Here is a 24138-nt window from a genome sequence, read left to right on the forward strand (position 1 = left end):
CATGTTCAATGTACAAGGCGTTGCCTAACTGGGAGCATGACTCCTCCTCAGGGTGGGATGCAGTTTGGAAGGGGCCTTACCACAGACAGCCAACTTTAAAAATACTCTTGTCCTGCACCCTGCTCCTGCCTCTTTTTCATGCCACCCCTCGCCTCTCCTCAGCAGAGGAAGAAGAAAAGAAAACAAACAAACAAAAATCAACAAAAAAAGGAGTAATCCAGCAGGTGGTTCCTGGAGGCAAGGGTCCGTCCGGAAAGCTGCCGGCCTCCCATTTTGGGGACGCTCCTCCGCAGAACTACAGCTCCCGGCGTGCCCTGCGCCGCTGAAAGCCCAGTGCGCACAGCGCCCGCCCGCAGAAGCAGACTACATCTCCCGGCACGCACAGCGCCCTAGCCCCGGCGCCGCCATGGCGGGCGGCGGGCAGTGCATGCTGGGAGTTGTGGTCCTCCGGCTCCACAAAGGGGCAAGGGCCCGCCCGCCCGGCGCTTCCCGCTGCGAGCGGCGGCTCCTTCTGCCCTTTGCCCCCTCGGCAGCTTCCCCCCCCCCCCCCAAGCCCCTCCCTTCCTGCTGCAGCTTAAGATGGCGGCTGAGGTGGATTTCGGGGACCGCGAGCTCTTCGAGCAACTCGAGGAAGAGGACGGGCCGCCGCCACCGCCTCGCCTCAGCTTCGAGGAGGAGGAGGAGAGACCCGAGAAAGCCCTGGAGGAGCTGTACGCGCGGCTGCGGGACCGTGAGGAGACGGTGCAGCGGCTCCGGGCGGAGAATATCCTGACGGGAGAGGCAGGGCCTGCTCCGGGGAGGGCGCAGCGGGCGGGGGGGGAAGGGGGACGCCGCTCCCGCCGCCCGTTCCCTTCCGGGCCAGCCTTGGCGCCTGCCCTCCTGGGCTGGCGGTCGCCTCCGGCTTTTCCCGCTTCCCGGGGACCTCCGTGAGGCTGGGCCCTGTGCCTTTGTGGGGGAAGGCCCTATCGGTCTCCGCCTGGCAGCTGGGGCCCTGGCGCGTCCTGAAGGACGGTGAGAATTGAGCTTGGCGGGGAGGGGGCAGCCTCCCCCCGGCGGCTCCCCTCCTTGGGACGATGAGAGCCCGCGTCTCGGTGCGGTGGCTGTTTTTTTACTGGCTTCTGCTTCCGTCACTTAAGAGGAAGGTTTCTCTGAAAACTTTTAGCCTCAGAATGTCCAGGTCCATGCCAGCGTTGCTTCAGTTGGCAAAAGAGGTAGTTGAGTTCTTGAGTGCTGGGATGACTGTTAAAACACTTGACGCTGGACTCCTTTCGGTCTTTCTAGAGAAAAGAAACAGCTGTATGTTCACTTTGAAAATCAATTTTTAACATAGCTAGAAATAATTTTAAATTGTTAAATTGTGACTGGTTCCCTAAAGGGTTTTGGGTTTGATACTGCAGCAGAATGGAATGTGAAATATTTTCTATAGTTAATTTTCTGTTTACAAGTATGTGTGTCTTACTGTTGACTTTTTTGTGATGATTGTAGGTGTTTTTAAAATAAAATACTATAAATCTGCCAAATCAACCATAGTGTATGTAATGAATTATACTATTTGGATTGTCACAGCTAGTCCTCTTTTTCATCTGTATTTGGGTTTGGTTGGGGTTTTTTTTGCATTTTATTGTGTTTTTTCAGCGACGTGTGGATTTGTAAATAATCTTTCATGCAGTGAAAAGGAAGGTCTGAAACCCCATTCATTACTCTGTGACATTCTTGTTAGCTGTTTTCTTGTTTGTTTTGATCCTTTAATTAATTGAGGTGTGGGTCTGTGTCTTCTGAAGAAAGTAATGTTCCTTAACAATAAATTAACATCAAGAACTTAAAAGGAAGCTGAATATTCTGACTCGCCCTAGGTATGTTAATGCTGACTTAAAACACTTTGTATGACCTGTATATGTTTGAAATAGAGTTTGCCTGAGATAGTAGCTGCCTGAGCTGACAAGGTCTGCCAGGTCTGCCACATGTTTTAGAAACCTTGTTTCTATGTCCCTGCTCAGATGTTGGGCTTCTAAAGTGCCATTATTGTTCTTGAAAAGGCTTTTAGACTTGAGTATCAAGAACTTAGTTTGTATTGCTGTAGCTTTATTTATTTGTGTGTATCTATCTGTTTATGAAACTTACGGGGCCTTTAGGAAAACAGGTTTTTTGTAAAGTTCAGCAGTGAGAACAAGTACATTAAAATGGTTGAATAAGTAAGAGATCTTATTTATAAGATCTTATAACAGTTTACTGCAGTTAGAAGAAGTAGTGTGGTGTTCTGTTTTGTTTTCTACCTCACACCAGGCAACCTGCTTTGCTTGGAAGAGGATGATTTCTGTTTAAGTGAATAAGAACTTCTTAAAAGAACAGAACTTGTATTGGCCAAACCTTTCTCTCTCTGTGGACTACACACTCTTTGGTGTGATAAAACGGATAGGGAATATTTACAGTAACCATTGTCTGTGTCTCTGTTCTATTCTAGTAGAATTTCAGTGGACAACTCCAAATTTGATGGACCTCTGTTACAGATTTTATTTATGAACAATGTAATTTCTAAGTAAGTACTTCCCAAGAAAAGCAATCCTGAGAGGAAATGGGACTCTTTTTTGTCTGTTTGGATATGTTACTCTTTGCTCAAAGAGTGGATATATGTTTTATTCAATAACATAAACTTGCTAAGCTTGAAGCAGAGAAAGGATAATGAGCAATATGACAGGAGGTCGGTTGCTTTCACTAGCAATATCTGTTTTTATCATGAAATGAAGTGTGACTTCCAGGAACTTGGATTGAGTCTGAATAGCAGTTTGAATTTCATGAGTGTTGTGGGTAAATATAGTAAATTAGATTTTCCCTGCCTTTGACTTGATTTTTTTGCCACACTAATATAAGGGTGCTCTGTAATAATAGATTGCATTCATGTTGGTGGGGGGTGGGAGGAGGACAGGAGAGAAGTTGACTGCCCCTTTTCTGAATTCTTAAGTAGTAGTAAATGGTAAATGCTTAAAAAAAAAGACATCTGGCATATGTTTCAGTCTTGCTCATGTCTTCATCTCTGTATACTTCTTCACTCCATTACAGGCAGTATCATCAAGAAATTGAAGATTTTGTTTTTAATTTAGTTCGGAAATATGAAGAGCAGAAGAGAAGTGAACAAGAAAAAGCGCACTTCAATGTTAAGCCACAGGTACTTTAAAACTCAAATTGTTTTTAGGTGCTCCTTCTCTTGCATCTTTCTAGTGGGAATATTGAAATACTACACTGCTAAATAGCTGAGTTCTAGATGTTTTTTTCCTGTTTAATTGCAAATCAAGTAACTGTCAAACAAATGTTGTATAACTGTTTGTTCCAAAAAGAGAGGACCAGGACAAAGAAAATATCCTTTCTGCCCATGAAAATGCTTCTTTAAAATTGTTCCTAATGACATTTGTGTAAAAGCAAAGTAATAAGTTGGTTTAAATAATTGAGAAAAGACTGTAAGGTACAAACTTAACGTATCCTCTTCTGATTGTATGTGGCCCCACTTTGAGTATATACAAGAGCACAGAGGAACAACAGAATCTGGAAATTTCCACTTTCTTCTCTTAGTTTAGAATTTTGAGTTTTACTTAACATTCACTTTGAATAAAAGGGTGAAATTGCACATTTCTCTCCATCTTTCTCTTAGCTTTTGAGATAAGAATAAAGATGTTCTTATGCAGCAAATTTCTCATCAAAGAAAACATTAGAAATGAGCCGTGTCATACTTTGGACTATGGAAAGCATTATGACTAATGTAGACATCCTCATCCTACTGTTTAACTGATGTTTCATGACAGAATAGAAGCTGTATTCCATGTTCTGTGCCTTTTACATACTTCAGTAATTTAGAAGCTTTTCTTTTTACTATTATTTTAAATTAATTATTTGCATTTTTACTTTTCATGTCAGCCCTCCAGTGTTCTTTTGGAAGAGGACTGTAAAACAGCAAGCTCGAATTCTGTTAAAAAAATTAAAGAAGCTTTTAGTGTAAGTTTTTGACTATATACTTTTCAATGGTAGGTCTGACTCTTCATATTCAATATACACTGCCATTAAAATAAGGTCTTGTTAAATTTCATTTATCAGTGTAATAGCAGTTAAGTTCAGCATGTTTTGGCCACATCGATGGGAAAAATACTTATTTGTATAGGTGTGGGCTTGTATTATTTGTAAATTCTTACAGAGCGGGGGAAAAAAACCTGGAAGTATTTCAAGCAGTGTAAATTTATAGAAATGCTACCAATCTGACCTAAATACTGACACATTTCTGACAATTTTCTGACTTTTTTTCTACAGGTTGTAGGAAGTGTTCTGTATTTTACCAATTTTTGTCTCGATAAACTGGGACAGCCTATATTAAATGAGAATCCACAGCTGACAGAAGGATGGGAAATACCTAAGTATCCTGTTTACTAAAACAAGGGGTTTTTTCCGTTTGTCAAATCCAAAGAATGCCAGTTGGTAAATTGAACTCAAATTTTGTTCAGTAGATTGCACCTTTCTATCAAAACCATATCAGTTGTTACAGATGAAAAGTTTTAATGAGTAATTAATGGCTTTTCTACTCAAAACATAAAAGTATTTTGATATGATTGGCTTGCTGAATTTTAGAAGACTTATGCTTGGGAAGAGTGAATGCCTTATCCCCTTAAATACATCTTGTAACTTTAGGAATTTCCTGGGCCAGTCTGCAATCAGGTTTGGAATGACAGCTCATTCCAGATATGAGTAAGTGTTCTCCCTCTATAAAATCTGCTCTTTGGGAGAAGAAAAGGGCTTGGCAAACTCAAATATGCTGTAAGGTGTTATTTTCCAAATGTGGGAGCCAGAGGGAAAGTCTTTTAATAAAATGTAATAATGGAATGCTCATAACTTGCATCCATTTTAAAGTTGGTTCTTTACTGTTTATTAAAGCCAATATTTGAAAGGTGGGATTGAGGGAAATGTTGGAATAAGTGTTTTTTAATACTGTAGTCTTCCATGACAAAAAGAAATTGAGCAAGAAATTTCTCCATTTTTCTCAAGTAATCTCGTCTACCCAGTTTTCCAGTATTGCTTCTGCCCCAGAAAGAGTCGGGACAAGAACCAGTTTCACAGTTCATTTCTGCAATATCTAGTTGTCAATCTTGTAATAAAGGTCATTTCCTAGTGTTAAAAAATTATTCATATCTGCACGAAAATTGCAAGTTTATAAGCTGGCTAACCTAGGTTTTCTTGTGCCTGCCTTTGACTGCGTATGCACTGTGCTGTAATTTTACATTTGGAAAGCTGTCTCTGTTATAGTGCATCAAGTCAATCCTATTCTCCAAATGATATTGGTACTATCTCCCAGCCGCCAGATGAAGGAATTAGATGTCTAACAGGGGAATTTCTCCTAAAATGTGAAGTTAAGCGTGGCTGAACTTTCATGCCTGCCAGCTTAGCTTTGATATTGTTCTTTAAATGTACTTATTGCATCTTTCTTTAGAGCTTCCGTAGATGACAGTAAGCCTAAAATAGCACTTAATTCTGAGTGAAATGGTCTATCAGGTGCCATGCTTCTAAATGACTGAAGTACTGCACTCAATTAACCTGTCAGTTCAACTAGTATCTGGCATCTGCTTTTCTTTTTAAAAGCAGCTGTTAGATTCTGGAAACTGGTGTGCTTCTGAACTCTACCGAACCTCTTAGTCTTTACCATGCCGGTTTGCTTGCGGCCCTCTTGTCTTCTCATCAGTTTTTTAGACACATGGGCAGAGCAGAGCTGACACATGGCGGTCCAAAAGCAAACACAAGTAGTGTGATACGACCTGTCTCCACCTACTTCAGAAGTGAGTTATATTTTTGAAACTCTACCAAAACATATTATTAAGATTGCTGTGAAGCGTATCAGAATTATTAGCTTGAAACTTCTGCCTATAAACAAGAGGGTTGTAGTTTTAGCAAGTGCTGAGAGAACAAAATTGGTTATTGGATAGACATTGCGTAGGAGGAAACAATGTAAGCTCACCTTAGCAAATAGTTTATATATAGTTTTATAGTTTATACTATAGACTTCATATCAAGGACCCATCTGTAACTTAATCTGGAAGAGTCAGTATTCTGTTCAAAGCACTATTAGGTTTTCACTGATACTTTAAACAAGATTGAAATTTTGCTTCATCCAGTAGCAGTTCCTTATTGAAATCTAAAGATATCAGCAAGTTTTCAGCCAGATTCTCTCCCTAGATGGACAAGAAATACAAGTAAAACCAAAAAGGTTTGTATTATTCTTAAATATAAAGTTTTGAGCTGAAAAGTTCAAATGTACACTGTGATTATTCCCCAGTATACTAAACCCTTGGAAATACTTGAGCAATGAGTTTAAATTAAGTAAACCCATGCTGAGCTTTGCAGTCAGCGCGTCTCTTGTTTATTGACTTTCTTTAGGAAGGGCCTAAAATCAATGTGTAAAAACTTTCTGAAGTTTATGCTCAGTTCTTCTGTTGCTTGCCTTTTTAGTGATTGCTTTGTCATCCTTGCACTGGTGTACTGTCATCATTCTTACTGTTTTGTAGAACAACTCCTGTCTGACTTATTTTATAGGCTTTTAAGACTGACTGATCTTAGAGTATGAAGACCAGGCAAGCTTTTAGTGGGTATTTCAAAGATAAAGAGACATGCTGAGTTAAACTCTGGTTTGACTAGAAATACCACCATCTGAATGGAAAGCAGATTGAAGGGTTGTGCTCACGATATGGGATGGTGATAAAATATCCACCATATTGTGATGGTGGATATTTTATCCACAATTCCATCCACCACCATTTTATCACTGCAGTGATAAAATTGGATCACTGCAGAAGGTTTCTGTTTGAATACTATGTAAAGATGAAGCAGAAGACGTGCTTCACTTTATCTAATTAGAGGCTTCAAGAGCTTGGAGTGTGTGTGTGGGGGGGGGGCTACCCTGGACACTTATTCTTGTGTCACCCTTTTGTCTCCACTTCTGGTTCCCATCCTGATTTGGTAAAAACGAATGTTCAGAAATTCTCTAAAATCTTGTAAGAGATTGGGATTTTCCTCCCTATAATGTTGAAAATGTTTGCTGCCATGGTATGAATTTACAAGGAAAATTAAACTTGAAGCCAGATGCAGTTCCGTTCCGGGTTTTCAGTGCACAATTTCACAATATGCATAACTTGTTCAAACTGTGGATCAGGACTTTCCAAAGAAGTAGTCATGCTCTCCTGTATTGTAAAAAGGATCAGACCTCTGATGATACAAGCATAAAAAGACAAATAGAGGTATTAATGTACTACAGGCATATTAAATTGAGGGTTCCTTATCTGTACTCCAGAGCTACAAGTATTGTTTTAACATCTTCAATTTCCTTCCTCTGGACATGGCATAAGCTTTAGTATGTAGGTTTTGTTTTCCTTTATTGGCACTATCTAAGCAAATGTTTACATACTTAATCAGAAATCTTTCAGTGAATGCTCTTCTATCTGCAGCGTGATACAAGGAAAAGCTTTTCCGCCTTTAGGACAGTAAACTATTGGATCAGGTTGCGTAGAGAGGTTATGCAGTCTCCATCCTGAGAGATTTTCAAGACCCAGCTGGATAAAGCCCTGAGCAAAACCTGGTCTGATCTCATAGCTGACCCAGCTTTGATTAAGGGACTGGATTAGAGATCTCCTGAGATCCAGCCTGAATTATTCTATGGCTATTCTATTCCCTCTTAAAGGGATAGGTCTCTATTATATGGGATATAAAAGCTCCATTTCTGCCTGGAAGTACTATTTTTCCACTGTAATTTTAGTTCTTCTCTTTCTTCTTTCCTCTCCACATGCTGTCATGTATTCCCCCCCCCCACCCCAATGCTGTGCCTGTGTTTTTCTCATTTCTTGTGTTCTCCTTAGGACTGTGATATAAACAATATTCTGTTATTCTATTTTGAAGATTGATATTAAGCAGTCAGCTTAAGCAAAGATGGCATATGAAATCAGCAAGCGATGCATAAATTGTTTTTCTTTCTAAGTCTAAAACTAAAAATCTAACAACATTTAAAATAATTAAGTGCATTTAACATTGCAAAGTGATTTTCAGGCTTAATTTCTTGTGCATTCTTTAAGCAGGCCAAAACCGCATTGTTTCAATTGTGGTTCTGAAGACCATCAAATGAAAGACTGTCCAAAGGTAAAGTCTACATCAGTATTCAAAAGACTACTGCTCTCCAAGAAATGTTTCAGTGTAACTGCACCGTTTAAAAGAAAATAAGTAGGTGCATTGGGGTCAGGATGTACTATAATGTTCATATTTATAAATTCTAACATACTAAATCAGAATGTAAATTAATTTCGTAGCATAATGGTTTGAATGTTTCCTTTAATTTATGGAGGGACATTTTTCAGTTTGAACAGTCTTTCTTCCTGTTTTAGAGTTCCGCTAGATCCGATGCAAATACTCTTGATTTTTTGCTATGTAGTTTTCATTACAACTGTAGTTCTATCACATGGCCATGTGATAAATGATTAAGCATCCTGAGGGCAAGGAGTACCAGTTTTATGTTGGGTGAAGGAGTGCATAAATTGCGAATTGTCCAAATCTAAACTTCCCAATTGTATTATCTTTAAGCCACGAAATGCGGCTCGTATAAGTGAGAAGAGAAAGGAGTTTATGGAAGCTTGTGGTGAAGCGAGCAATCAGAATTTTCAGCAGCGTTACCACGCAGAAGAAGTAGAAGAGAGGTTTGGAAAATTTAAACCAGGAGTAATTAGGTATCTCTTTTCCTTCCATTAGCTGTTGCACTGCTTTTCTGGAATACCTTTTCTACCTTTGGAGTGCCAGATGTTACTTTCTAGAGTTCTATAAGTCCATCTGCTACTCTTAACTATGGGTGTATTGTGTTCAAATTTGTTTGCTAAACAAAATTTTGTTTAATAAATTGCACAGATATTTTTCAAATGAAAACTCATTGCTAGCTTAATAGTCCTACCCTTTCCCGCAGCACTTTCCCTAATGTAGGAAGACAAATTTTACTTTTTGGCTACTCAAATTGCAAATATATTAATTTCCTAATAAACTAAAAATGCGTGCAAGATTCTGAAAATTTTGACCTTTGAGTGTCCATTCCTCTCTTTTTCTCTCTATTCAAAATGTTTTAAAGAATCATCATGTGGCTGTAGCAGTCTCCAAAAAAATCATCAGTAAATTTAGTTTTGCATTAAGTTCCACCCTTCCTGTTGTGATAGCTACAGTTAAGGCCAGTAACAAGTTGAGTAAGTTGTTCTTGGCATAGAGTTAATTCTCATAAAATGTTTAAGCGTACACTTGTATGGAGAAATGAAAGTGTTAAAATTTATCTTTAACATCAGAGCTGGATTTTACCTAAAATTGTTTTATCTGGGATTGACAGGCAACATACTTTGAGCTAAAACTAAGTTATTTTAACCTGATAGTTTAAAATTCAACAACGTGTTCATAACTTCCTTTTGTCAAAACTGAAATATGGATTTTACTGGAGGACTCTTTGTTTTCTGTTTTGTTTTCTTAACTTAGTGGGGAACTTCAAGATGCACTTGGTGTCACAGATAAGAGCCTTCCTCCATTTATATATCGCATGCGTCAGCTGGGTTATCCTCCGGGTTGGCTCAAGGAGGCTGAAATGGAGCACTCAGGACTTGCGCTTTATGATGGAAAAGGTAAGGAATGTGCTGTGGGAATGCAGTTTTCAGGATGCAGGCTATTTACTGGCTGCGCTCTATTCAGGAGACAATAAAGTACCTAGGTTGTAAACCTTCATCTTCCTCATGGAAGAGTGAGAAAGTTGTAAATCAAGTTTTCTTTTCTAAAGTCATGTAAAAATACTCCCCTTTCAACTAGCTATGCTGTGACAGTGAAACAACTTTTGTAATGATTGGTTTGCATAGATTAAGATTCTTTGTCAATGTGATTTCATTCTAATCAACCCTTGATATTAGAACATGGGGTTCCTGTGGAACTGTGCAAGACTTACAAATAGCCTATTGTCAAATTTCCTCTTCCTTTTTTTAATAAGTTTCTCTTTTCTTACGTTTTATGAAAGAAACCATAATACTTTCTAAAGTTCAATAACTTAAGAGTAAGAAGACCACCAGCAAGCAAAGAATACATTTCTTGAAATCCAACTTATCAAGTAATTTACCCGCTTTTTACTAATGACCAACATTTATGCTGCCTCTCGGAGAACAGTCTTGATGCCAAATTCTGAGGCTAGTAATGGTACATAATTGTAGTATTATTATGAATACCCAGTTATGTTTCTGGGGAAGCTTCATGCATGTATCTGAGAGATTTGGTCTCTGTTATTGCCTTTGTGGATTCAAAGCCTTCTATCAATACTTATATTCCAAAAACCAAACCCCTGTTCTTAAATCCTGTGGATTTTTTTAGTAACGTTCTTAATTAGCATCAATAACAATTATATTTTGTTATAGACGATGGTGGAACAGAAGATGAAGGATCTCGTCAACCAAAACGCATCACTTACGATGTCTCTAAGTTGATAAACTATCCAGGCTTTAATATATCCACTCCAAGTGGGATCCCAGATGTAAGTGGCTGTCCTTTGCCTTCTAAACAACATGCTGAGTAACATTAATTGCTTTTAGCCAAGTTTAATGTTTTGTATTCTGCATCTGACAATTTTCTTTCAACAGGCTCTTATTTTTAAGCACCTGTTTTGGGGGCTGTTGAGGTAATTGACATGACATCCATCTACTCTGGTACCTGTCACAGCTCTTGTGGGTAGGGTCTGACAGTGCTTCTGTGGTGATTATTTCCATTATGAGACCAACAGGAGCCTAGAAAGATAGTTTGAGATTTTTTTTATTTTTTTTTTTAAAACACAAAACTTCACACACAAATTACTTCCTTCCACACATCCAAATTTTCTGAATGTTCTTGGAATATGAAAATTACTGTGGGTGTTATCCTAAATATAATTTCAACTACAGAAAACTATATCAGACCAGTGCACAATCTCTGGGAAGCTTTGTAACAGCTAAACAAAACGAGTCGTATCCGAAGACCCACATAGTGGGTGCCCTCTTAAGCATAGAGTGCACAAGGAATCTCCTGTGGCGGCTGCTGCTGAACTTTTATTTTCAAAAGCATTTTAACCTGCTGTTAGTAGTAAGCTTCATCACTGATGTTAATGCCTGTATATTAAAAAGAAGTACTTGTACGTTTTCTTTTGCAGCTTTACGTTTACCCATTTAGTGGCCTGCAAATGTGTTTTTTCATTCAGTATTCTTAACCAAAGTTCTGTCCTCAAGTTTTTTTCAGTTTTCACTAAAAATTAACAGTTTTTCAAAGTAAGCCTTTTTCGTCTGAACAGTTATTTCAAGGGGAAGTTCACAGTTGTGTTACAAATGTTGAGGAGTAGTTACTATGAAATGGTTAACAAGACATTTTGTAAAGGTGATGATTTTTTTTTTTAAATTGTTATTCGTACTACCCAGTCAGAGTGTATTGCATCAGTTGTTTGTGTTCACAGGTGAGAGTACTTTGGTTTGCCAGAAGTTCCTACTAAAGATCTATTTACTCTGATAAATGACGCTTTTAATGAGAACTTGAATTCATCTTGGCTTGTAAATCTCTCAGTGTTTCTCTGTCATGTTATTAGCCAACCATATGCAATGTTATTTCTCTCTTTTTTTTTTTTTTTTTTCTGTAGGAATGGCAGATATTTGGTTCCATCCCCATGCAGCCATCTCAACAGAAGGATGTTTTTGCTAACTACCTTTCTAGTTTTCATGCGGTGAATATACCTCATTGTTATTTGCAAAAAAAAAAAAAAAGTTGTCTTGTAGTTAGTGTAGCCAGTGATGATCTCTTGTTTATATCTTCTTTTTTGCACGAGGGGATAGACTTTCTTATTGACACTGCCAGGTGTGAAATGCTGATGCTTGGCTTATCTGTTCTAACAAAAAGAACCTTCATGTTTAGAAAAAAATCCATTATTTCAATTAATATAAGCAGATCCTAATTGTGCAGTATTTTATAAACAGCTGTGAAAAAAGGTTGCCATAAACTTTTAAAGCCTAGAAATGGTCTTAGTTCCAGACTTCCCTAGTAAGTGAAAAGCTTACTTGCTGTAGTCATGATTTACAGTAATGTTATTATAGTGACTTGAGAAAACACGTGGTAGTCCTGTCCTGTATCATTCTCAGGTCTTCTCTAATGTGACTCTAGCCTAGTGTTACCTACTGCAGAATACTTCCAGTTAAGGATGGAAGATGTATACTGTGCTCTCAGTCTCAAAGTGTAATGCTATATGGAATTAAACGGTAAATTCTAAGCCTGCAAGGAAGGGATGTGCAATACTTGCGTTGTGATGGTCTCATCAGATCTAGGTGTCCAGGTGGAAACTTGGTCGTAATCCTGTGTTAGGACTGCAGACAGTCTTTTGCCACTTAAACAAGATTACAGTTCTGTTCAGTTGCATTAAATCGCTCAAACTTCAATGTCTAGTTTATGCACTGGGTCACCAAATGATTGTACAGTTATGAAATTGCTTTAAATATGTTCTTATAGCTGGAAATGTTACCTTGTACAATTTAATACTAATTTCTTTTGTTTTCCTGGATAATTTCTCTTCAGCCAAGTCCAAAATCTAGCAATAAAAGGGCTGCATCTCAGTCAGGCTCTTATCATTCAAAACGACCAAAAGAAGACAATTTGGAGGTACCACCAGCTGACATGGACCTAGATTCTGGTATAGTTATTCTGCAATTTTTTTCCTAGTTTCAATCTTATTTTCAAAATAACTTGCTCTAAATTGAAATGACAGTGTTCATAAAGAGAAACCAATGTGTGAGTATTTGTTATGGTGGTAATTAATGTAACTACTAACATATGCTAGCAGTGTCCTACTATAGTTGCATTTGGGTCTCTCTACAATAAGCATTCTCTGTTGCTGTGATTGTCATATCTTCCAATACCAAGCAGGAGGTTTCAGGTGTGCTCGGAGCAATCAGAATGTTAGGTTACAAATTCCAATTTCTTTACTTCAGGTGTATCCTAAAGAAACTTCTGTCATGAAGACCTCCAAATCCTTAAATATTTGGATGAAATAATGTAGGAATTTACAAGCTCACAACTTCTTAAAAATGAGTCAAACTCACAGGAGGACTTACAGTGTTGTTTAAATGTTAGAATAGCTGGAGAAACTTCTGGCTTTCCTTTTGGATTTCCTATGAGGAAATCCTTCAGTGTGTCTCAGTGCGGAATAAGTTTGTTCTCAATACATTCAATAGTATTTTATCTTTTTTTCTTCCTTGAATAGATAGCAGAGTTAAAATCCCCAAAAACGTAGTTTCAGTGGATATTAAAACCTTCAAGAAGTTTGTTCTATCTCAGCTGAAAACCAAGGATGAGAAGACATAAGTCTGCTAGTTAATCAGAGCATTGGCACTTTGAATCTTGTCCTAGTCAGATTTCAGATTCTAATAGATGTCTTTCAATCTGTTTCTAGATCTGGAAGTGTCACAAAGATCTCAAACTCATAACAGTTTTCAGTTCCAACCTCCGCTGCCACCTGGACGTCCATCGATGTCAACTCCTCCTCCTTTACCACGAGGAACACCGCCACTAAATCTTACATCAACTCAACCTTCAACACCCACCCGCCCTCCTCTTCCTAGGACTACTCCACCTTTGAATCCTTCCAGTGATACTCCTCAGCCAAAAATAGTGGACTCAATCATGGATGAGGATACTCTGACCTTGGAAGAGCTAGAGGAACAGCAGCGATTAATCTGGGCAGCACTAGAGCAGGCAGAAAGCACAAACAGTGACTCTGATATTCCTGTTGATACACCTTTAACTGGAAATTCTGTTACATCATCACCATCTAGGAACGAAGTAGATCTTGTTGCAGAAGTAAGATCATCTGATAAGGTGATTACAGTGGAAACTAGGTTTTCAGACATCAGTGAACAGATACCAGAAAATGAACGTTCTATAACTAGTCCTAATCCAGGAGATAGCTTACTTAACTTAAAGGAAAATCCTGATAATACAGATTCTGAAGGCTTGCTGGATAACACAATGCCTGCTCCCAACCATGAAGTTAACAACAGAGAAAATACAGGTGGTAATAAAGTGGTCACAAGCATTGAATCATCTGCAAAAAACTCCAGTCTTGTTCCTGATATGAGCAAGTTTGCTGCAGGCATAACACCATTTGAATTTGAAAATATGGCAGAATCAACAGGTGTTTATCTACGAATAAGAAGCGTGTTAAAAAATTCCCCAAGAAACCAGCAAAAGAAAAAGACTTCATCTTAACTGGTCTTCGTTTCTTTCATTATGTCCAAATCCCTGCTTCCTTCTCTCTCCTCCTCCGGTTTTACAAACTCGGACAGCCTTCTTCATCCTTTTGTGGGAAGGAGAAAATCTTGACAAATACAGCTCTGCCCCGTTCTTCCTCGGGACTGAAGTCAGTGCAGGGCTTCCATATTGACCAGGACCACCAGTGCGGCCAGAAAATATAGAAGAATTTTCGCAAATTGCATCCTTCCACTAAGGAATAACAGGACTGTTGATTTGTTAAGAGCAATTTACTTGCCAATACATGAAACTCTAAAAAGAGGAGTTTGTGTTTTGCTGTTCATTACTTTGGCTAAGATTTATATTGTCCTTGAGTTTCAGGTGGATTGGTGATTTTTTTAATATCTGTCCTTTGTACAATAATCTATACTTTATACATTTTGCTAATTATCCTGTAGCTAAGTTTAATATATTCAGAATGTTTTTAAAAAGGTCTAACATTAAGATTTCCCACATCAAAAACCTGGCAATTGGATGAAAATAATCAGGGATTACCAGCATTATCTTCACCATTTCAAATATTTTTATAAATTATTTATGTGGGTCAGTTTTAATTACCACTGTATCTTTTGTAACATCATCCTTCATGTAAACTTGCTGTACATACATGTTCATCGTTGTGTACAGAGGTTTAATAAATGAGCTTTTATATAAAGATTTTTTTTGAGTCCTAAACCATCAAGCTTTTTTTTTTAAAGATTTTATTAAAATTAGCTGCTGAAGATAATTAGAAAAACAAGCTTGATTAAAATGAGGATGAATAAAGTTAACTGTTTTAGGAAGGGTCACTATTATTGGGTTCAGCTTTTCATAATCAAGAAGCTGTTAAAATTATTTTAGCTACTTAAATAGAACCTTGCCATACCACTCGATTTTCATAATCCGAAGAATTGCCCACTTCTGAAAGCTTAAAAGTATTATAATTCTGCTTTTTTTCAGATTTAATTTTCAAATTTAACACTTTCTTTCCCTTCTTTCAATTGTCTTCAGAGGGACCTGTAGGTGGAATGACTGTACATTATTTGCGTTGCCAACAGAGGGAGTACTAGATTAACTTAACAGTAGTCATTGGAGCTGGTAAAGCATTTGTTTGTCCTTATATAAATGCAGGAAAAAAGTCTTCCTAGCCAAGTGAGATGCATAGTAAAACAAAGTATTTTCAAGTATCTAAGAAAAGACTTTTGAAGGGGGGATGTTCAAAGGTGTTTTTGAAAAGATAACTTCAGAGACTGAACTTATTTTTTAAAATTCTCGGCTTTGCACATAGTATATATTTCCCAAAGATCCTTTTAATATATTATATTAGTACACTCTGCATTTGAATGCTTAAGAGAACCCCAGGCTTTTTGTAGTTAAAGCTTTTATATTTATTTCCTTTTTTTTCCTCTAAACTTTACAGGAAGGGAAAACCAAAGTGTCTTTATATATGAACTGCTTGTCTTCTGAGAGGCTGAAAAAAATTTTTGCAGCATATACCAGTTTCAGTTTATCTGGTTGCATTTGGAAAGCAGTGGTCAAGGTAAACGTTCATTGTACGTGCTAAAATGAAAGGCACTTTTTTTTTTTCATCTTTTATAGGAGAAGTAGTATTACTTTCTGTAACAGGAAAGGATAACGAAATAATATGTTGCTTCCAGCTTCTACACACTCTACAAAAAAATCTCTATTGGGAAGCATATAGAGATCTTGTACTTTCTCCATGCCTCCTCCTCCCATGGAGTTAAAAGCTAGTAATGACAGTTTACACAAGCCACTATGTGCTGTGTGCTGCATCATTCACACATGGATGACAATGTAATGCAGGGCATGAGGTAATGATGTCAAGTGTACACACCTTTTGGGTGTGTTGAGGTGCTCATGTTTTAAACATGCAGTTCTCTCTCCACACCTTAGATGATGTTTTTTTAATAGCTGTTACGAAATGCTGCTTCTTTAGTAGGACATGTAGCCTAAAGTTTACAGGAGCACTCGTGTGCTTCTGCCTTGCTTACAGAAACTGGAAGATGAAAATCATCTTTATATGCTTAGTACCCTTTAGCGCTCTGTGTGTTCACAATAAATTCATAATGCATCACCCTTCCACCTAACTGATCAGAACAGGTAAGTCTTCGATGTTTGTACAAATTCCCAGACTTATCACTAAAGTAGCTGTTAACTTTATTGTTTCCAAGATTTATACTGAAGGTATTAGAGTAAGGGTAAAGTGAAGTCATTTCAGCAATATGGCTTGTAATGTAATGGTAAATTCTAGTTTAAATATGTTAAATCCTTAATTTCATAAGGCTTTGAATTTTAAATTGTTCAGCATTTTTTGTCACTTTGGCCACTCTTGTATTTGCTGCACACCAACTACTTGGAGATACGGATCTTTTTCATTTTTGGAAGATTATGTCTTCTGTTATCTAAAGCAAATATTACCTGGGGGGGCTCGGGGCAGGAACAGACTGTGTTTGGGTCCACATTTTATATCCACTGGAATTTTTGTCCAAAGTGACTGGACTGACTAGTTGTTTAAGTCAGCAAATGTTTTTGTCCTGTAGTCTGCTACAATTGGAAGCATGCGGCCCATGCTGTCACACTTGCGTACACGCTTGAATTAAAATTCCCATAACTGGGATTGTTCCCATTTAACAATCTTGTTTTTTAACATAACAAAAGACTCTAGGCTTTTGTAAATACTGAGTTGTCTGTGTGTTCAGAATTATTTTTTACACTGCTTTTGTGCTTCTTTTGCAAAACTTAGCAGATGTTTAGACTTGCTCCTCTTAGTCCTGGTATTATCCCTATCGGTCTTGACTATGTTTTTGGGGGTAAGTCAAGTATCATTAGATACCAGTCCTCATTCTTTTCTAATGAAATCAATATAAGTAATAAATAGGTGGTATGAATGTTTCCTTCTGTATGATGAGTTGGTTACTGCTAGGCAAAAGTAGGCACTTCAGTAGACTGCTAGCAGGGGACTAAGAAAATGCTGAGCCGGGAGCTGCTTGGAGCTAGTCAGTGGAAAGCTTTGGGTTACCAGGCCTTGCCTGGCATTTGGGCTGTCTGCATATGGCATTTAGAGGCTATCCCTGAATCCTGTTATGAATTAGAGCATGAACTATTAGACTTAGACCACCTTATACCGTATTTTGAGAACTCTTATTCCTTTTTTTCTTACTCTATCCATCTTAAACATCTGTAGATGTTTAGTTTAAAGTCTGAGGCTGCCAAAATCCAAACCCTTTTTCATGAATGATCTGCATAACCTGTATATTAAAACAAAAAACTTATCCCGTTAGCCTAAAAATTTCATTACTTACCTGATAAAGCAAAACATAGCTGGGAATAGAAAATTTTAATGTTATTCTTTTGCCTTTCAAATTGTAAAGAAAACTTATAAAAGTTCCTGTAATACTTCTTTTTTCTTAAAATAAGATTTTTGTAATGTATATGTTTTGATCTCAGAAAAGTGAACAGCCTGTGGCAGGAACTGTATAATTTTTGTTTTTAACTTTTACTGATTGATTTGAAGTAAGGGTAATCATACAAATTACTGGGCAATCAGAGGTATTTTTTAAATTATTCTTTTCAATCTTATCTTTTAAATTGTCCTTTCTATGGAGGTGGTGGTTAGTATGGATAATCCTCTGAAAAGATTGAGCAGAACCAATGAGTAAAACTCTTACTTCTATTTACCTCTGCTGTAAGACATACAGTTAATTAGGGATGGGAAGTTATCCTTGCTTTTTCTCTCATGGTTAGGAATGAATTAATCTTGATCTCTTAGCTATTGATCTATACTTCACTTTTCCTAGCAAGTGCTATATATTGTTGCTGCACTGAAGATGCTTGTAATCATTGAATTTCTTGAATCTGTCAGGTGTAACTACTCAAATGGGTTTTGTATATTGAAACTGCAATCAGATCACACCACAAGGTCTGAGGAAAAGCTAAACAGCAAAGCATTTCTGGTACTTTTAAGTCACATTCCCATGGTGATGGGTGTGGCATAATAACCTAGATTAGAGCTTACTAAAATGAATGAGTAACAAAATTTGTAATGAGGTGGGTATAGTGTGAGCAGGCGTCACTCAAATTTTCCCACAGATTCCTGTTGGCATAGTACTCATATTTGTTTACAGCATTTGGAACAGTAAAAGTATTTAAAAAAGCTTATGCACATCTAAAAATATCCAATCTGTGCAAAATAATCAGGGTATCAGTCAGCTGGCTAGTTGTCTCTTCAAAAGATTTGAATTTCTAACTTACATTTTTATAACCTAATTCACAGTGCTTAAAATGTCATGAAAAGAGAAATAGCTGAGGTTCTAGAAAACACCTGAAAGGCATGTTAGCTGCTAAGAATTATTTTTACTGCAAACTCTGTAAGGCAGGATTGCTGGGGCAAAAAAAAACGAAGAGGAGGAAAAAGCTCAAATATAATTAAAGTGTTCCAAATGCATTGGTAGTTGCCATGGAACTCGGTAGTACCTTCATTTTGTAACACGGCTGTATTGCCTCTGGTAAGTAAATGCTATTGAAGATTGATGCTGTTCCTAAGAATATGTTGTAGAGTCATAGTTACATTTGGGGGGTGGGAGGGGTAGGAATTGGTCTCGATCCTTGGAGAAGCGTACAAACAGGATGGATTTAATAACATGGTAATTAACGTGTGACAGTTGAACACTTCCTAAACTTTAGTTAACTACAAGTAACAAAGATTTGACATAAGATGTTTTGCAACGGATATTTAGCTGTCATCGAATGACTGAATAAAAATTTATTTATCCTTTCTGTAGAACTCAGCACTCTCAATAGGAACAGAAAACCTGCTTTGCTTCCCTGTAGGTGAGAATTCAGCTTTTGTTAATATTTGTGTCAGTGGTAGAATGATTTGCATAGTCCATCTTTTTTAATAGACTATGGTTTCTCAGTTATCTGTGAAATGAAATAATCAAAATGAACATTATTGTTAAATTCAGTACCTTGTTTAAACAAGCATGCAGAAAGGATTCTTTAAATACTGTCTGTTTAAATACTGTTCTCTGTTGTTTTACCCATGGGGGTAGAACAAATAATGTAAAGTTGGATGAAAGTTTGTCTTGTGTAGCACACCAACAAAGAACATGGACTTGCAGAGCTTTTTTGGGCTGCTGCTGGGTACTACGGCTGACCTAGGGAAGGAAAACAGGAATTACATTAAGAATGGAAAGACTTCTTGCAGCCTTTCGATCCACTAAGCTGTGACAGTAACTACCAAGTCTGCAGTATTTTTTCTGGTACTGTTGCATACATGATATTTGAGGCTAAAAAGGGCAGTTTTTCATCTAGCATATCCTATCAAAGGCTGCCAGTTTTAGTGACATAAATTTAAAGCCAAAAATAAGAGTAAGCATGAGGCTTCAGGACGTTAAAACTCTTTAGGATCAGTATAGCTGTAAACAGATGAGCAAAATGTACCACTCAGGTTAAAAGGGGAGGGGGGAATCCTGTTGTGTTTTTGCAAAACCAGAAACAACTACAGAAAATAATAGTGCAAGTTTCTGTAATTTAAAAAAAAAAAAAAAAAAAAGGCAATTAGTTGCTTTTTCTGAAGCAGGTGTGACCATCAGTTCTGTATAGGAATTGCCAAATGTATATATTGAAGACATCATTCAGAGGAAAAAAAAAATCCTATACTCAAATTCTTCATACTTGCATGGATATGTCCCCTTGAACATAAAAATGGATCTCCTAAGTCAGGATATCCTTAAATGCAGTTCTTAAAGAACAACATTTTAGCTATTCTGAAAGCTTCAATAATTTTGGACCCTTCACAAATCTGAAAAAGTGCAGAAGCAATTTCAACTGGTGTTCCCACATTATTGAAGAGAACCATTTTAATTCTACAGTAGGCCTTATACTTGTGGCCAGGATGCCAGTAGTTATGTCAGCATCCTGAATTTCCCTAGAGCATCGAGCAATTCCTGTTTTCAGAGAGTTATGAAAATGTCTATATATGTTGACTGATCCGATCATGCAGCTCAGAAAAGAGGGACACCAGTACTGGAATCAGACATTCTGGCTTTCAATCATATTTAGTCCTTTATAGTACCAGCATCTTTTTTTATAATGATTGCTACACATTGGACGTGAACATACTAGATGTTATTGTTATCACAGTCTGCACATATCTCCATCTAAGTATAGACTGGTACACAGAAGCTAAGTCAACCATTTCTAATTGGGATGAACTTAAGTTACAGTTGCTGTAAAGCTACGTTTTCATGGTACGAAGGTTGGTACTGGCTGAATGATGGATAATGAACTCCCTTGTTTCCTGCAAGATTACCTTGATCTTGAAGCTATGATTCTGTTCACTAGGAAATTACATGAAAAACCAATGGCACATTCACTTTATAGGTAGAAGCTTTTGATCTATGCGACATCATTCTCAATTCTTGCTTTAGTAACAGGACATTTTTAGCTTAGCCTTGCAAGGGAGTAAGGAAAGCTACTTACAGATTTGAACTGTATTTCGTCTGTTATTTCACCACTGTTGTTTACTGCTTGCATTTTATTACAAGTTCTACAAGAACAGCACAAAGCTGCAACTCTTAGTTTCTGTCTTCAAGAGTAAGCCGACTTCTGGTTGCTGTGCTCTGTACTAGATCTGTCAGTCTAATATTGCTTACAAAAACTTTTAATGTTGTGCATTGAACTGTATACTCTTGACATCTGCCTACATGGTAACAAATTAACCGTGAGACAAAAAATCAAATTAATGAAGGAAAATTATACACTTTGAGGAAAACACATTCTATATTAGCATCAGATCAATACAGAAAACTCAAATCTACGATACCAGAAACGAGCACAAAGGTTCACAACCTTAGCTCGCAAGCCAACAGGTATTTTGGGCAAATGTTCTGTAAAGTTAGTCTGACTCTCTAGTTTTTACCCTAATTTGCAATTTTTGTGTTAAGGATTATTTCCATAGCCAGGGGCTGCAGGGTCAATTTTTTGTTTTAAGCAATCCTTTGCTGGCTCTGCGCTTCTAAATACAATCTAGTATTTAAATCCTGAAGTCCTTATTCAGCAAAACTTTTATCAGATTTTGCAGGGAGAAAGAAGGGTGGCTGTACATGGATTCAAGTATCTGTTTCAACATCTAATGGCCGTGGCAAGAAATTCTATTCAACGTTTAGGAAGTGAAATTCTAACAAACATTGCTAAATGCTGATCTAGTTGAAACCTATTATTTGGGGGACTGCGTCACACCATTTTGTGCTTTACCATGCTGGATTAATGCCAAAGAATGAAGCCAAAATGAAACACAAATTGCAATCGGTCTCCAGCAATGGAACTGCTTTCTCATCACCCTTTTGTTCGAATAGCATCATGCAGAAACTAAATGATCTATGAGACTGCAGACTGAGGTTCGCTTTGTGATGAATTCAGCAGCTCTGGCTGGGCTCTGTTGCCTGTTTATAAGAGGTAAAGAAGTGAAGCAGAGCTGTTTGATTCAGCCTTGAAAACTGGTATTAAATTGCTGATGACGGTGTTGGAGCTACTGCTACAGCTGTTTAAACTTCAGCAATGGGATAACACCAGGTTCCAACGTATTGCTTCACAAACACAATGAAAACTAAAATATTCAGTACTTTAGAGAGATAGAGAAGGAGTGATAAATTTCTGGGCATCACGACAAAAGGAAAATGGAGAAAAGCAGCAGACAGTAAAGTTATTCATCCTTTAAGAGCTACGTGCTTCATACCGCCCTGTCTCTTCTCCCCACCCTTCCCCCCCCCCCCCATTCACGCCTGCCTGCTGCCGCAGCGCATTCCCCGCGGGGTCAGCGCTACCGCCGCTCGGGCCCCCTCCCCGCTGTGGGGACGAGGACGACCCTCCGCACCGAGCCAAGTCCGCGCTCCGCCGCCTCCCCGCTGTGGGGACGAGGACGACCCTCCGCACCGAGCCAAGTCCGCGCTCCGCCGCCTCCCCGCAGGCTGCCGGGACGGGCGGCTCCCCCGGGGCCTGCCCTCCCCGCGGCGGCTGGCTGCGGGCCGCCTGGGAAGGCAAGCTTAGACTTAGAGCGGAGGAGATCCGCTCCTTCCCCCTCAGCCCGGCGGCGGAGGGCACCCCCGCGGGCTGCCCCGGGGCGAACAAAGCAGGGGGAGACAAAGGGAAAAGCAGGCGAGGAGGGGGCCAGGAGAGAACGCGGGGGAGCGGGAGCGAGAGCGAGGAAGGGGCGCGGAGGGAGGCGCGGCTGCCGCTGCTGCAGTCTCCGCCTCGCGGTGCCGCGGGCCCGGCCGGGCGCAGACGTTGTCCGCCCGCCCCGCCCCCTGCGAGCCGGGGAGGCGCCGCCGCCGCTGCAGAGGGGGAGGAGGCGGCGGCAGGAGGAGCTGCGCCCGGCGCTCCCGGCGGCCGGGGAAGGCGGCGGCGCGGAGCCGAAGGCGGCAGCGGTGAGGCCGCCGTTGGGGCCCGCGCGGGGAGGGCGACGGCGCCGTCTGAGGGTGGGGGGAGCCGCCGGCCGCCTCCCGCCTTGGGGCCTCCGTTTCCTCTCCGGGCGCCTCAGCGGGCGCCGCGCTGTGCCCGCGCTCGGGCCCGCGCCGGGCTGCGGGGCGGAGGCGGCGGGCGGTGAGGAAGCGAGGTAGCGCGGGGGCGGCGCGGCCGGCGGTGAGGCGCTGTGAGGGGGACAGGGGGCGGCGGGGGCGGCTGTGGGGCTCTTACGCTGAGGGTCCCTGAGTGAGGCGTAGGGCGGTGGGCAGCGCCGGAGGGGCGATGCTGGGCTGGGTGGGGCGAGGCCCCGGGAGTCGGGGCGGGCGTCCACCCCCCCCGGGAGCTGTTAGCCTCCGCCGCACGTGCCTGCGCTTCCCCGCCGGCCTGCCAGGGCCGCGGTGACAGCAGCCGGTTTGGCTGGTTCCCGAGCCGTGTGGTCGGGCTTGCCGAGCTCATTCCGCTCTTGTGTGGCTTCCCCCCCTTCTCCCGCTGCCGTCGTGCCCCGCTTGGACGGGGCTGGCTGCCTGCCGCGCTCCCGGGCGGCTGCACTCGGTAAACTCGGAGGCGGCGGGGTGCGGGGCGCAGCATCCCGGGTGGGCTGGGGCCTCCCCGGTCTCGTCTCCCACCGCGCAGAGCCCTTGGGTGTCTTCGTGGTTCATGAGGAGCAGGTAGGGCCATGAGGGTCTTGAACGCACTCTCTGCTCGAGTCTTATGGAAGATGAAGCTCTGTGCTTAGTTATTGGTGGCTTGAGTGGGTGATTCGAGGGGGAAGGAGTCTGAGTATTTCAGGGTAAATGGTGACCTGCAGTTCTCAGCATCCCACGCTTATATACTGATATTTTACCTATTAATGACTCGTCTTATAATTTACCTTGGCTTTTTGTTGTTTTTACGTCTGCTCCCCATGCCTGTGTTGTTTTCAAAGCTGCTGATTTGCAGGTGAGCTGCTCGTATTTTGCCCCATCGTTCCGGGTGGCTCAGCCAGAGTTTACTGCCATGTTGACAGCCAGCGTTAGACCTGTGGGATCCCCAGGCAAAGGCTGTGCTCTAGGCCCCTCCTGCTTTCCGCTATATCTCTAGCGCTGCTACCTAAGGCGATTCAGCGTTCTCTTTTCTGTGCCTTAGCTGTCACGGGGCACAAGGTAATTGTTGCTGTTACTCACATGTTGATGTGGCTCCTGCTGCATTAAAATCAGGAGTTAGTTTTCCCTTTCATTATAACATCTTTGTGTATGTGTTTTAAATAATTAAAAAAAACCCCAAACCCAAACAACCAAAAGCAAACACCACAAAAAAATCTCTTCCAAAACATAGCATGGGAAAGATAATTTAGTCTGTGACTGT

The 24138-nt window shown here is 40.1% G+C and overlaps 2 protein-coding genes across 16 annotated transcripts in view; both read left to right on the plus strand.

The window, feature by feature from the left end:
• The first annotated feature begins 84 nt into the window (after positions 1-84).
• On the plus strand, positions 85-15004 carry ZCCHC8 (zinc finger CCHC-type containing 8). 9 transcript variants are annotated; one of them, XM_072880192.1, is made up of 14 exons: positions 85-763; positions 1811-1853; positions 2462-2536; positions 3058-3163; positions 3907-3984; positions 4294-4397; positions 6170-6235; positions 8091-8154; positions 8593-8735; positions 9517-9659; positions 10434-10549; positions 11675-11758; positions 12601-12715; positions 13475-15004. In XM_072880192.1, exons 1-14 carry the CDS (start codon positions 580-582, stop codon positions 14287-14289), a joined length of 2136 nt encoding a protein of 711 aa, XP_072736293.1. In that variant the 5' UTR covers positions 85-579; the 3' UTR covers positions 14290-15004. The 9 variants fall into 9 exon arrangements, with proteins under 9 accessions (XP_072736293.1, XP_072736295.1, XP_072736294.1 ...); XM_072880194.1 differs by having other exon boundaries at positions 2465-2536; XM_072880193.1 differs by having other exon boundaries at positions 86-763; positions 8094-8154; positions 13475-15003.
• Positions 15005-22627: 7623 nt separating this feature from the next.
• CLIP1 (CAP-Gly domain containing linker protein 1) overlaps positions 22628-24138 on the plus strand; it is a 74427-nt gene continuing 72916 nt past the window's right edge. For 3 of the 7 annotated variants that reach the window (XM_072879791.1, XM_072879796.1, XM_072879797.1), the window contains exon 1: positions 22629-22757. The gene's annotated coding sequence lies outside the window, so the exon portion shown is untranslated. Of the gene's footprint in view, positions 22758-24138 lie in introns of all 7 variants that reach the window. The other 4 variants (XM_072879792.1, XM_072879793.1, XM_072879798.1 and 1 more) reach the window with 3 other exon arrangements.

This window comes from Ciconia boyciana, chromosome 15, assembly GCF_034638445.1.
Source record: "Ciconia boyciana chromosome 15, ASM3463844v1, whole genome shotgun sequence".
Taxonomy (NCBI): Eukaryota; Metazoa; Chordata; class Aves; order Ciconiiformes; family Ciconiidae; genus Ciconia; species Ciconia boyciana.

Coding starts and splice junctions, on each gene's coding strand:
- ZCCHC8 (XM_072880192.1), top strand. CDS start 580: ATGGCGGCTGAGGTGGATTTCGGGGACCGCGAGCTCTTCGAGCAACTC. Junction 9,660..10,433: donor TGCGCTTTATGATGGAAAAG/GTAAGGAATGTG, acceptor ATTTTGTTATAG/ACGATGGTGGAACAGAAGAT. Junction 10,550..11,674: donor CTCCAAGTGGGATCCCAGAT/GTAAGTGGCTGT, acceptor TTTTTTCTGTAG/GAATGGCAGATATTTGGTTC.